This window comes from Oryzias latipes, chromosome 13, assembly GCF_002234675.1.
Source record: "Oryzias latipes chromosome 13, ASM223467v1".
Classification (NCBI taxonomy): domain Eukaryota; kingdom Metazoa; phylum Chordata; class Actinopteri; order Beloniformes; family Adrianichthyidae; genus Oryzias; species Oryzias latipes.
The window spans coordinates 10,856,188-10,869,999 of record NC_019871.2 but is presented as its reverse complement, the minus strand read 5'-3'; the positions used below and the strand labels follow the sequence as shown (position 1 = coordinate 10,869,999).

Here is a 13,812-nt window from a genome sequence, read left to right as displayed (position 1 = left end):
GCCGCACCAACAGTCCCGCCCACAACTCAGAGGGAAATTTGTAATAAACTACTGCCGCCCTGCAGAAACTATGTCCTAGAATACGGTTTTTTAATGTTGACTAAAAACAGCATAATTATAATATGAAAGACCACTGGCTTTCATGATCAATCTCAATATGATTGGAGTGGGACTTTGGGTATGAAAGTACTACAAATATGTGAAATAATGTTTTATTCTTTTTTTATTAGGTTGTTTATCAAAATGACAGTCATGAATGGTGTTTTACACTATCTGGTAACGTAGTTTCTAAATATAGATTTTAGCATATTATGAAAGACACTGTCATGTTTGCAAATAGTTATTTAAAAGTCTAATTTAACGTTAAGATTTAGTAAAAAAATAAATAAATAAAGGCATTAAAATTAGATTTCAGGAAGAAGTTTTATATCCAAAATTATCATAACTACTTTTTGCATAGGCTCTGTCTTACAACTGTGTGTGTGGAGTCCATACATTGATCTTTTTTCTGCGTATCCGGGTTTAACAGGGTCAGTAAAGAAACCCAGACCTCTCTTTTCCAAACCCACCACTTTCAGTTCTATCAGGAGAATATTAGGGTGTTTCCAGGCCAGCAGGCAGCTATTACCCCTCCATAAGCCCACACATGGGGCCTCTTCCCAGGTCAGACATGACCATAACCCCTGGTTAGGGAGGTGGCTTTCTTCCTAGCTGATGGCCTCAACTGACTCTTCATGATTTGAAGTAGCAGCCACTCAACAAAAAGTACTTACCAGATGGCTGAGCTTTGCATTTTGCATCTAAGAGATCATCAGCCACGCTGGAGATCATTGACCATTTTTTGGAGAAAAGTGCTCTCACACTCCAAAGATCTGCTTTTCTTTTCAGACATTTCAAATCCAATGCTAGATAATATCTTAAAAACAAATGAAATGAAAATGGCTTAAGGTTCTTTATGGTAAAGTGCAAAATTGTGGTTCTAGGAGCCCAGAAACTATTTTACATTTACTTTAACACCAGCATGAGGTAAATACTTACCCTGCTCATCGTCATTTATATAACAGTAAAAATCACTTATAATAAATAAAAATAAAACTGAATAGCATTCCTATTTGATGATAGTCATGCATCAGGGCACAAAACTGGGGTTGTTGGGGGAGAAAATGAAAGTGAAACAAAGGAATGCGGGGAAGCCGGCATTCGGTGAGCCTGTCTTTCATCTTTCACAAGTGGCTGACATGTTGGGAAGCAGAGCAGGCGCTGTCCTCATGACGCACAGATGAAGGCCAGTATCACATACACACTGCCGCTCGCACACAGGGAATCTGTGCATTGTTCTTTTCTTTGAACATCTCTCCGTCAGTTTATGACTTCCTCAACACTCACAAAGCTTTTAGTCATCTCTGAATGAATGGAGATGTGTACACATCCTCTCTTCTGTACACATACATGCTTGTGCAAACATAGTTCATCCATGAATAGCAAATAATGACTGTTCACCAAAACAAGCCCTCCAGAAAGAAAAAAAGGGCGCTTCAATTAAATAGGAAAAAACAGAGGTAGTGAAAGCCTTTGAGTTGAAATTCTGCTGGTTATTTCTGATATTTGTGAGAAGTGAGCTTGTTCTGGCAGAAATATCTCAAAACTATTGATTTAACATTTCCTCCCATGTTTTGCAAGACAGACAGCAGAGACAAGGGTGAAGGTCCTCAAGAACTGCTCGAGGTTTTCAAAGGACGGCTGTAATGCATGTGTCCCATCGATCTGCTGGCTAAATGTGATGTGCCGGCTCCAAAGGTCTGATATTCTTTCCATATGAGAGGCTGACCAGATCTTGCTAACTAGTTCCATTTTCCATTCATCAACAGTTCCCCATCTGTCAGTCTGTTTGTCTTCCCATCTTTGTGGATACTATGTTTTCATCCAGAAGACAGTGGAAGTCCTTGATGTTTGTTCCCTTATTGCTGCTCTTTGAGGTTCTATCTATGTTTAAAGTGACGGATAAACAAAACTAAATGTAGACATGAAAGACACTCACTGAGACAGCTGTGTCCATAGTGAACCATGAAATCAGCTCCCAAGGCTCGGGCGGTGAAGTCGTCGACGCAGCACGCTCCGTATGTCACGTCCCCCATCACTATGGTGTCTGCCTCGGTGAACCTAGGATGTGCAGACAATAGAGAAAATCTCAGACACACCTCCTGTTAAATGTTAGTGATCAATACATTTGTAAAGCAATATGTGACTCTGCACACAATCGATCCCTACAAAAGTTCTGTTTGTAGTAGATAATAGCTTGCTAGTCAATTCTGTCTTACTATAATGAGAAGCAATCAACAGCCAAAGTACATAACTAGATTTTCTATCGTTATGGTCCGCTACATGATCGTTAACAAGTCAAAAGGTTAGCTGGGCCAAAGGGGGCAGGCTTTATAGAAGGGAAGAGCAAAAGAGGATTGGAGGGGAATGAGATTATGAGTACGCGCTTAGAGATTTACTGCTCAACTGCCTGGGAGAATCCCCCCAAAAATCTCAGTGACATAACAGCATTTGCAGCATAAAAATACACATATTCTTCACAGCACAAGCAAATTGTTTGAGTCAGTCAGGAACAATTTAAGCTTAATAATTCACATTGAGGAAAATGTGTTAAAAATGACGACTTTCCAAAGAGAAAAAGATCTATTTGAAAGCTCTACAGAAGCTACGACTGAAAACATGCCAGTTCTTTTATTACATTTATTAGGCATATAAATGCTAAGTGAGTGTGAATGAAAGTGAATGTTTTCAAAAACATATAAGTTATATTGCGAAAAGCAAACGAACAGAGGCTTATGTACCATCATGTGTGAGAAAGTATGGGGAGGCAAAGGGTATTTGGATATTTGAAGCCTTATTCTGACAGATTTAGGCTGGACTGAAAGAGCAGAATACAGATTAAATCTAAGGTTTGGTAACAGATTGAAGAAAATAACAGATATGACTGCACACAGTAACAACTTACAGTGTCTTTGTAATGTGTCTCCTGCTGCCCATTCTTTCAAATGACATCCACTATCTGTTTATCCCTCACTTTGCCCTGAAAAAAAGCGGTTTCGAAGTCTCCAATAAGCTCTTCCCCTCTCATCTTTTTCCTGATATAATCTTTAGCTTGGACTCTCTCTGGGATGCTCCTCCATGTCGCCCTGTATCTGTTTCTTTTTATCACTGTTTCACCTTTTCTAGGTGAGCTCAACGAAATAGACAGAGTAACTTCTCGTTTTGGTAAATATTTACCTCTGGTCGTATGAATCAATTAACTAACTTTAATGTCAAGTTTTTGATTTGGTCTGCCTTGTAAAGAGAGGCGAAAACAAGCAGGTAATGTTGATTTACTGTTGTGATATGCTGCTCAAATGTTTCCACCTGCTTAAACATCAAAACTGCGGAGATATGGATGACCATTCTCCTTTTAGCTGGAACACAGAATATACCAACATGAACACTGCAGACCACACACAAGCATCTACAATGCAAAGTAGGAAACTACAGAAGAGCATTGTATCTAATCAGCTATCTTATCTGCCAGAATCATCATTATCGCTTTACCTCCACTAGGAGTGCAAAGCATATCAAGTGATTTCCAGGACCAAATTTTATGGTAATAAATGCTAAGAATCCGATTAAGAGGCGAATATAAGAGGTGTGAGTCTACTGGGATGGGGCAGAGTAATTACTGTGCGATATATAGCCTCATATCCCATGGTGAGAAGGAAAAGGGAAGAGAAATGATGGGGAGAAACAGTCTTAGGTTGTAGATGGAAGAAAGAAAGGTTTATCAGCATGCAATTTCAGCACGGGGCACACATGGTAGATGTTTTTTGTCCCAGATCTATCCTCCAGTTTTTTTTACATCTGCATACTTTACTTCTTTTTGCACAACTTTCTTCCTGTTTGCATTTGTTTGGTTTCTTTTTCCCGTTACTCTGAGTAGATGAGCATGGGTTTAGTTCCATCTCAAACCGAAATGTCATTAAGATCAAATTAAGATGTCAGAGAAGCTTAAGAACCCCAAAAGAACTCATGTTAATTACCTCTTTAGCACACATTTCAATCTGCGTGAGAAACTGGAAGACTTTCAACACAAAAGGAAAAAAAAATGTTATACAATGTTGTAGTTGTGAGCATCCAACACCACTACAGATCCACAACAAGGCAGGAGCTATTTGCACACAAATACACCAACATGCCCACACAAACACACGATGTAGATTGGTTGCCAGCTGTACCTATTGTATCACTGTTTATCAGAAGGTTAAGCACAGACAACCTATGTAAACAGCATTTGACGGCAATTAGTTATTGCTCTAGTGTGAGAGAGGAAAAAAGAAAGTGAACTTATCACCTTTTTTCCAACTTTGACAGAAATTCCTTCAGATGCCACCATAAAACAGGAGCTTTTCTGGCAAAAAATGCCTGACAGCTTAGAGTTGTTGCAGCAGATAAATGAAAATAAATAAATAAAACCTCCTCCAGCCTTTAAAACCCTCAAACAGCATACAGAGAGCCATTCTGTAGCAGGAGACACTTACCTCTGATGGAAATAACTTGACTGAATTGCATTAACCAGCTTTCACCATCTGTCTGAATAACTGTTTATTTAAAGTTGCCGTATTTCGCGGCGTGAGCCGGTTAGTGGAACTTTTCTCTGTCATTTTATTGGCTAGGTGCATTACCTTTGGCAATCATGCACTTTTTAAAGAGCTCACAGTCACAGTGAAACAATAAACAGAGAGGATTACTTTTAAAGCATTCAAGCTGTGTCCAGATAAAACAGCAACATTTTTCTATCCTAAAATAAAGAAATGGCTGTTTAATCATTTTAAATTTATATTATATTATAAGGTCATAAACAGAAGGTTTTGAAATTAACTTTGACTTTATTCCTAAATATTCAAGAAGTCATAAAATTACAAGTTTTAACTGTCGTTGGGTAAAATTTTCAGACCGGGCCAAAATGTACTGCTGATACTTTACACCAGTTGAACATGCTATAGTATTGATCTGACTTAAATACAGTACTTTATTTGTTGCATAATGCCCATTTACATCTTCTTCATTAATGTATTTTCTACTAGTGGTGTAAGGATTAATCGACTTTATTGATGAATCGATTTAGATGCCTACAATCCAACCACATCGATCTGTTTGAGGCAAGTTGTTATTGGATTAACCTACATCATTATAAAACCCTCTCACAATGAAATAAATTATACTGATATTGGAAAATACCATTTGGATTTACTGAAACCTCAAATTTCTAGTATCACAAGAAACCAAAAAAAAAATACAATTTCACATTTATATTGATATTTTTTAACTCTCTTATTGCATAGTTAGTCAGTCAAAAAGGGGAGATTTTTTTTTAATTGCCAATCCAAGAATTGTCATTAGGATTGCATTAAAACGCCCAGTGACCTATTTGCCAAGACACAACATGCAAACATGTACAAAACTTCCAAGATAACCAAACTTGAAATTACTTCCGACACAGGTCGGCGGGCGAACTTTTATGTCACATAATTCATGACTGAGTGAAAGAAAAGCTAACAACAGCCCTCATTATTTCCACAAATGAATTAAGAGAAAATGAAAAAAAAAATGTTAATAAGGAGAGAGGGAGCAAAATTCAAGTTCAGAAGATTGAATAGTATTTTCTACAGAGAAGTAAAAAAAAAAAAAAAAAAAAGAAAATCTAGTTGAAGTCAAAGACAGAAAAGGGAAGAAAAGGTCTGGCACTACGTTGATTTTCAAAAGGACAAATGAGGGTAAAAACAGAGAAAAAGACAAACCTGCCAATCGGGTTTGTAAAAATCACCAGAAATGATAGCTATAATCTGCCTTTTGCTGCAGATAAAATGGAAAAGATCATAGCTGGTCCCATTCTAAAATAAATCTGACAAGTGGCTCTGAGCAGCAGAATTAAATGACCTCCATTCCCCCACATGCAATCTATAAATTCCACTTGATGTCCCTTTCTTTGCTCTTTACTTCCTCTCTTTGGCTTTTTCCATTTTCAATTTTCCACAGAAATTTTGAGTTCCTTGTTTTGACAGAGGTAAAAATAAAAAAATAAAAAGGGACGAGAAAAACATGACAGTCAACCAGCAGTCATTGAATACCTGCCAGGAATGAACAAACGGAAAGAACAGCAGGGCAGCAAAGCGCAAGATGACGCTCGTACAGATGTTTTCTGGGTAATACCATTAGATAATCCTTTAACTCCCCGAAAAAACAGCCTCATTACAGCTATTTCTGTATGTCATCTATTTGTCATGGCTTTGATTCAAAACACTAAGCAAATGATTATCTCAGAGAAGCACATCGTTCTTTTAAGATCAAGCACAGAACCATACAGAATAATCACAACAATATATGGCAGCAGATTTGACAAAATATGGCTGTGGTGGTGTAGAGGAAAACTCAAAACTAGGCCTCCAACCAGGAAGCTATCTGATAATTGCAAATAAAAAACAAAAAAGTGAATGCCCGGGATAAGCTCCTGCAGCCCCCTGAGCCCAAAAAGGATAAAACGGAAGAAGATGAATGAATGAATGAATGAATGAATGAATGAATGAATGAATGAATGAATGAATGAATGAATGAATGAATGAATGAATGAATGAATGAATGAATGAAAAAAAAAAGGAGAAAAATAAATCCAGTTTGACATGATCATTATCAGGCCTGTGAGAACAAAAAAACAGGGATCAGGATAAGTACAGAGTACATAAAACAAGATAAGAACTACTTTGTTGCCACAAACACAAAGAGTGGCTAAAGGCAGCAGTGACTATGTGAAAATATGACTATATCGCCCTTTTGGCTTTAACGGTCTAATAAAGTTCACTTGGACATCGCAGAAAGGTAAAGTAAGGGTGAAGTAGGTAAGACGCAGGCGGGTCGTCCAGATTTTTGATTTTTTTTTCATTCCTGCTGCGGACTCCTGAAGGTTCCCATTAGTGCTGTTCACATGATAACTGCGTGCAATTTACATTAGCTTTAGGAGTTCTTCCTGATATACTTACCATACCCAACACAATTGTACGTTGCATTTCACATATCAGTTAAGATTTGTTTAGATTACGACTAAGTGTAAAATTGGTTTAAAAATACACAAGACAGTACGATAATACACTGCTGTTTACAAGTAAAATTATTGCTTTTTCTTTACATGGGCTTAAATGTTCACTGAATAAGTATATACTGCTTGATTCATATTCAGTTCAAAAGATTTTCTTTTGTGATATGAACATAAAATATTCATTCACAAAATATTAAATAGAAGATATATTTTAGTTTCACATCTTTACATAAGAGGAAAAACCAAACTGAACCCTATTTCATCAGGTCTGCTGTTCTTGAAGCAAGAATCAATCTCTCCAAGGAGCATATTTTTTTCCTCTTCTATGTCTTTTCTACCTTTCTTACATTATTAGGTCCTTTTTGTTTTTGAGTTTTACAGATTGGCTGTCTAACCTGTCACTTTTTTTTGTTTTTTGTTTTGTTTTGTTAGTGGATTGACCATCAGCCATAGCACTTCTGGTAATATAGATATATTTACAATAGACCATGGGTGTCCCGTCCAATCCAAAAGAGACGTTCCTACTAGTGCATGTATGTCCCTGACCTACCCATTACTGATCACCTGTATCAGGAGTTCCACCATTAAGAAGTACTGAGGTTAGGGGTGATAAAGAAATGGATCAAGAGCCCTTGAGGCTCTATACACTATAGCTGGAACCTCTTAACCACCAGAAACGATGTGCTGTCTAGTGTCTTGCCTAAGAACACTTTGACTCATGGGTGGGCAGGGTGGGAACTGAGCCTGCAATCTTCCAATCAGAGGTTGACCGCTCTACCTCTGCACAACAGCCGTGCATGCAGGATGTCAAAAAGCACAACTCCACGATACGAACAGACAGCGTGAGAAGTTAAACTCTTTTAAATGTTTTCATGTTTAACTTAATTGCACTTTAATTCATTTTTCTCATTTGGACACTGAGACTTAAAATAAATATAACCTCCCCACCCCAAAAAAAATTAAATATTTAAATCCAACACAATTCAAGCCATGTCAGCTCTTTTAAAATCTAAAACTTTTCACATAAAAGTCACCTCCTGAAAAAGAACTATTAAGACTCTTTCCCTGCAGCAACCCATGAGGTCACATCCATCCAGAGCTTCATTCATTGGCCTTAAGGTTTTCCTCCATCATTAGTGGCTTGGCTCCCCGAAGTCCTTTGAAACCTGCTTTTTCTCTCTTCCTGTTTCCCAGTTTTTGACTCCGTTCCTCTCTTCCTATGCTCCCTGTTATAAATGTTCTCAACTGCTATCTGTCATCTGCCTGACAGACAGATCTAAAAATAAATAAATAAACAAACTACCACTTTGTTGGGTGTGGACGTGAAAAACTTGCATTAGCATCTTCAGGATATAGTAAACATGTCTGAGTTGAAACATCTCAACATATTTAACATACAACTTCTATTGTTTAATTAAATATTGCAGCCACGCAGAATTTTCAGACCAAATAGGAGGCCATAGAGTAAAACCTCAATGTTTTCATTTAATTTCTGCTTTCAACAAACATTTTGCTGATTGTAAATCTTCTGACCACTCTAGCATTGTTGACTGAGTTAAAGTTAGAGGTTATTTTCAAAGCTTCCAGATAAACATTCCTTTCCACATTGCATGTGGTGACTTTGATGAGCAAACACCCTCACTTTCCATAGAAATGAGCCGGGCCTTTTCCATCCCAAAACTTAAATAACAATCCTTAGTCAGAAATTCATTTCAAAAGAAGAAATGTACCATTAGCATCAAGTGCTCTTTTTTTTTTACATTCACTAGTTTGAGTCTGTAGATTAATCACCAATTCCTTCAAGCAAACAGTCATTAATAATAATCTGCCATTATTGTATTTTATATAGTTTATTCAAAGTTACAGAGAGACGTGACCGTACACTTTAATCTATGTGGGAATCAATTGTGCTTTTTATGACAGTCATGGCAATATCAAAGGTGTTATCTTCCAAGACATCGTATTACACAATGCTGCACCCGTCAGGTTTTCAAATTTGCCACAGCGATGGAATTTGCTAGCAATAGTGAAGCCAGTGGAAATTTAGCTGGCTTTCCAGCTGTTTTCTCCAAGATATGTGCATCAGTGCGAGGATAGTTAATTAACTTAAATGAAATCATCAAACAACTTAAAGAAAACAACAGCAAGGGTGTAAGTGTCATGACAAATTCAAAATGCAAAAAGTTGGACAAATTTCAAAGTAGTAAAATTGGGTAGAAAGGAAAATAAGACACTGAACAAACTGTTTCCATCCATGAACATGTTCGGCATGGAGTGATGGGCAAAAGGTTTGACTTTGCTACTTAGTCGTTTTGCCTTCAGGTTGTGTCTGTCTTTTCAGAAAATGTCATAAAGCAGCAGAAGAACTTTGCTGATGCTGACAGGTTTCTCCTGCTTTTTTTTTTTTTTTTTTGGTGGTCACTGAGCTTTTGCTACAGCACTTTCAGTTGGGCAGCGAGAACATGGTTGACAGCCAAGATAATTAGGCAGCATGGTTTCTATGGGTGAACATGGGGTTCCTGTCATGTGAAAAATAAAGAACATCCCTGCTCAGTTCGGAGCCTTTACATATGAGGAAGTCAGAGTTTGAAAAGAATGCACCCTCTTGGACTGACAAGTTCTAAAAATCAGACATTAATAAATCTTGATAAACAACAAAACAAATCTGGTTTCAGCTTGTGTTTAAAGATTTAACAAAACGACATTTCTGATTGACTTCAAATTGGTTGGAAATAGTTTTAGAGCCTCTATTTCATTATTGAGCAGCATCATTTACTCCTCTGAGAACATCAACTATAATTTCTCTTCTTTCTCAACCATTAGCTGTAAATTGGTGTGTCAAATATATTTGGTATGTTATGCCCATCTAATTGTTAATGTGTTTTGGTTGTTTTGTCTTTCTTTGAAGCGTCGATAGTAAATCTATGGTAGAATATAACAATCTGAAAATTCCTGAGAATGAGACAAAAAAACAACAACAACAAAAATAACAAACGTTTTTTTGATTCACATAAATAGACACAACTTTCTCACAGCTACATATGGAAAATAGCAACTTTTTAAGGTTTGGACGAATACCCAAGCACATATTTACAAAAATGTACTCATTTAAACAAGCTGGTACACATGCACATACATGCACACACATGCACCATTCACTCCTTTATGCCAGGCCTGCTGCTATCGCTCAGCTGTGCTGTGGGCGCCCTAAAGACTGTGACTATGCGAAGGAAAAAAAGAAGGCGTTGGAGGCTCCTTCAAGGCTCCTTACTAATGCTAGATTTGACATTTACCCTGCAAGGCTGTGGGCTGTGGCTGTTGCTCTCTCAAAAATGATTCAACATCCTCTGCCAAATGGAATCCATACTTTTGGATTGAGACAGTTGTGATCTATAGATGTTCAGAGACATCGCGCACATTTGTACTGAGCTTTACCAGCCAATTCGACTTATCCCAATTTCCATCTGACCTGCTTGGGATATTTATTGGACACAATTTCAACAAAAAACCTTGTGTGAGTCCTGTTTTTAAGGATTTTAGGATTCCCCAAATTTTCTTTTCTGGAATTTGTTCCTACCCTATAACAAAAGGTAAACATTTTAAAGGGTGTATTTATACACATTCTACATTATACACGATAAAAACAACATAGTGCTTCTAATGCATCTTAATATTTATACAGAATGAAAAATTATTTGATATGAAGCATTCAAGTAAGGACACCAAAGATGAATACTTCTCCATGTTAATTGAATCAAGTGGCCATTTCTATGGGTTTATAATGAAAATGCTGGCACCTAGTGAGTCGTCTGATTGATTTGTTTATGCTCCACCAGAAACTGCTGCCTCTGGTATAAGAACCAGTATTAGAACCACTATTTAAAATTTCATCTACCTTAGCTTTCTACCTACGTCAGTGGCTACTAAGTTACTAGAACCACATGCTGCATCATTGCAGTGTTTCTATACCTTGGTCTCAAGTCTGACTAAATTTAGAGAGGCAAAGGCAAGAAAGGCATCTATCTAAATTTAGAGGGTTGGGTCAAGAAAGGCATCTATCATAAGTCCTGAGCCTAATTGCAAGTGTGAATTGTAGGATGATTTGCAGTTGCAACTCCTGAAACGTGAAAGAAAAAAATTGTGAATATGGCTCAAGATTCTTTTGCATATAATGGTGTATATTTCTACGAATGTCGTATTTTTTGGGAGATCACAGAAGCAGATGAATTGTGAGGGGATTTAGCATGAACTTTTACACCAAATGCTCTCCCTGACACGTCCGGACTTTTACTGTACCTATGATAGAAACCGATCTATTCATTACAAATCCAGTGCCATTTCTACCAAGGAGAAGAAATAATTTCAACATATAAAACGGTAAAGTGCTAAATGGAATATACTTGTATAGCACTTTTCTATCTTCATTGAAGGCCCAAAGCACCTTACAATCACGGTCCCATTCACACACACTGATGGAGGCTCAGCTGCAGAACACTGGCACCAGCCCTCCACTAGAGGCAAGATGGGGCTCAGTGTCTTGCCCTAGGACAATTCGACATATGGAGAGGTAAGGCGGGAATCAAATCTGCAATCTTTCGATCAGAGGTCAAAATCGCCAAAGCAAACAGTGCAGGCAGTCCATTTTCCGATGATTCTCAACGAGATCCTGCTAGATATTAGCACCATTTTCACTCATCAGCCATAGTTCACAGATTCACAGAACCATTTGGGTAATGGTTTTGGGTAAACCATGATGACAGTTTTAATATATTTCTAATTACTCCATTGTTAGTGTAAGTCTTTGTATGAAAATTGCAGTGGCTTAAAAATGGGTTGTTTAACTACTTATCATTAATATGATCTTGTGTTGCAACAATTTTATTTACACTGGATTGCTTCTTGAACAGTGATAGTGGAAAAAAGAAAAAAAAAGCTTAAAAATAAGTATTTTATGTAAAATTTTAACAACACTTTGGGACAACATTTAAATACCAAAGGACGAAAATAAACCTTTAAAAATGTGAATTAGCATAGTGTTACCTTTTTTTATTAGCAATTCATAAGTTACTTTGATTTCTACATTTGTTGCAGTTGTTTATTTGTCAAAACACTTTGAAGCATGTTGATTAATGTTCAAAAGCCATACAAACTCTTGATTTGCGGAGTTACAAATGCTTAACTAAAGAAGGAAGGAAAAACTGGCTTTCACCTTGATTACTAGAGTGAATTGCAACATTTAAAAAAGGTGTCTCCAAAAGGAAAGGATAACACTTTGCCTAGAAAAATCCATACGTGTCAATAGTGCGCTTTTTGGCCAAAGGGCATTAACTCCAGCATGCTGATAATTTAGAGCAGCTTGTCCTCATTAAGACTTAGCAGTCCATCCCACTGAAGCTCCTTATACTGAGGGCAGCTTAGGCCTTTCATCCCCGTATTAATATGGACCTCAGCCCTGTCTCCCATGTACTGGGGCGGTAGTGATGGTGATGACAGAGCTGTCCAGCTCGTATAACCTTCCATAACCTTAAACACATGCTGGGTGCGACACAAGGTCAGCTACAAGCTGTGCCACTAGAGTGAGGTTACTATCTTTCATTTTCTATAAAGCCCATTCTTTAGTCTTATTCCACATGTATAAAGGATGGATATGCCAATTTACTGAGTTGGGATCCAGGCTACAATTTTGTTAAGGTGGTTGCCAATACTGATTTTTAAACATTATATTGTAAAACCTGGCTTTACTTGTCATGAATTGCATTTATTTTATATTTATAAAAATCTAAAACTTGGAGCTAGATACATTTATGAGTAAAATAATAAATCTATGGAAGCCGAAAGCTGCTTCTTTTGCCCGGTTCCTTGTGATAATAGCACCTATCTCATTGTCACAAGAAAACAAGTTTTCTTGACAAAAGACCAAATCCTGGGACACGCAGTAATTCCATCCTGTCCCTCTCATGCATCATTCTGTAACCATATAAAAAGCCTGACCCCCTCATCTGATCACTAATGAAACTGACAACAACTGCAGGACCACTAAAAGGCAGCCGACTGCACAACTGTAGCCGCACCAACCTTCTCCTCAAATGACGATAACTAATTTGAACTTTGCTTTTGACCGACAACATCAGCACAATCACTGCCTGAGATAAACGACAATTAAACTGATCAATTATAAATTGATCAGTTTTTCTGGTACTCAAAATTTTCTCTGACAAACTGCTTTGTTTTGCTGCAGATTGTAGAAAAATGAAAAACTGATTGTAGTAGACTGAGTTGGAGAGGGTGGCTGTTTGGTTGTAGTGGCTCTGGGTTCAGTCATTTAACTTGTTCTTGGGGGTTTGGGCTTATAGGGTGCAGTTATTGGCTGAATAAGGGAAATACAGGGAGGGGCCTGGTGCATAAGACAGAATGAAGGCATATTAGGAGTGTAGTGCCATCAATAAATCAGAAATTGACTAAAAACTTTTAGGGAGTGTTTCTGTTGTTGAGAGTTGTTGGTGTAAGCTGTATGGCGTTGGTTACGGCCTAAAGTAACCACAAAATAAAGAACTTAAAACAGATTAAATCTCAGCAGCTCAGAGCCGGAAAGGAAGAGAGGGGACCCATGCTACTGTGTATTTTTTATTATGACAAAAAAATGAGCTTTGTTGTAACACCAGAAAAAGGAAACTAGTGGCACTACTAAC

General features: G+C 37.5%; 1 protein-coding gene across 5 annotated transcripts in view; it reads right to left on the bottom strand.

The window, feature by feature from the left end:
- The window catches only part of dph1 (diphthamide biosynthesis 1), a 52,296-nt gene that overhangs the window by 25,339 nt on the left and 13,145 nt on the right, over positions 1-13,812 (bottom strand). For all 5 annotated transcript variants that reach the window (XM_011482411.2, XM_011482409.3, XM_020708183.2 and 2 more), the window contains exon 4: positions 2,039-2,160. In XM_011482411.2, coding sequence (XP_011480713.1) covers positions 2,039-2,160 — 122 coding nt within the window. The remainder of the gene's footprint in view (positions 1-2,038; positions 2,161-13,812) is intronic.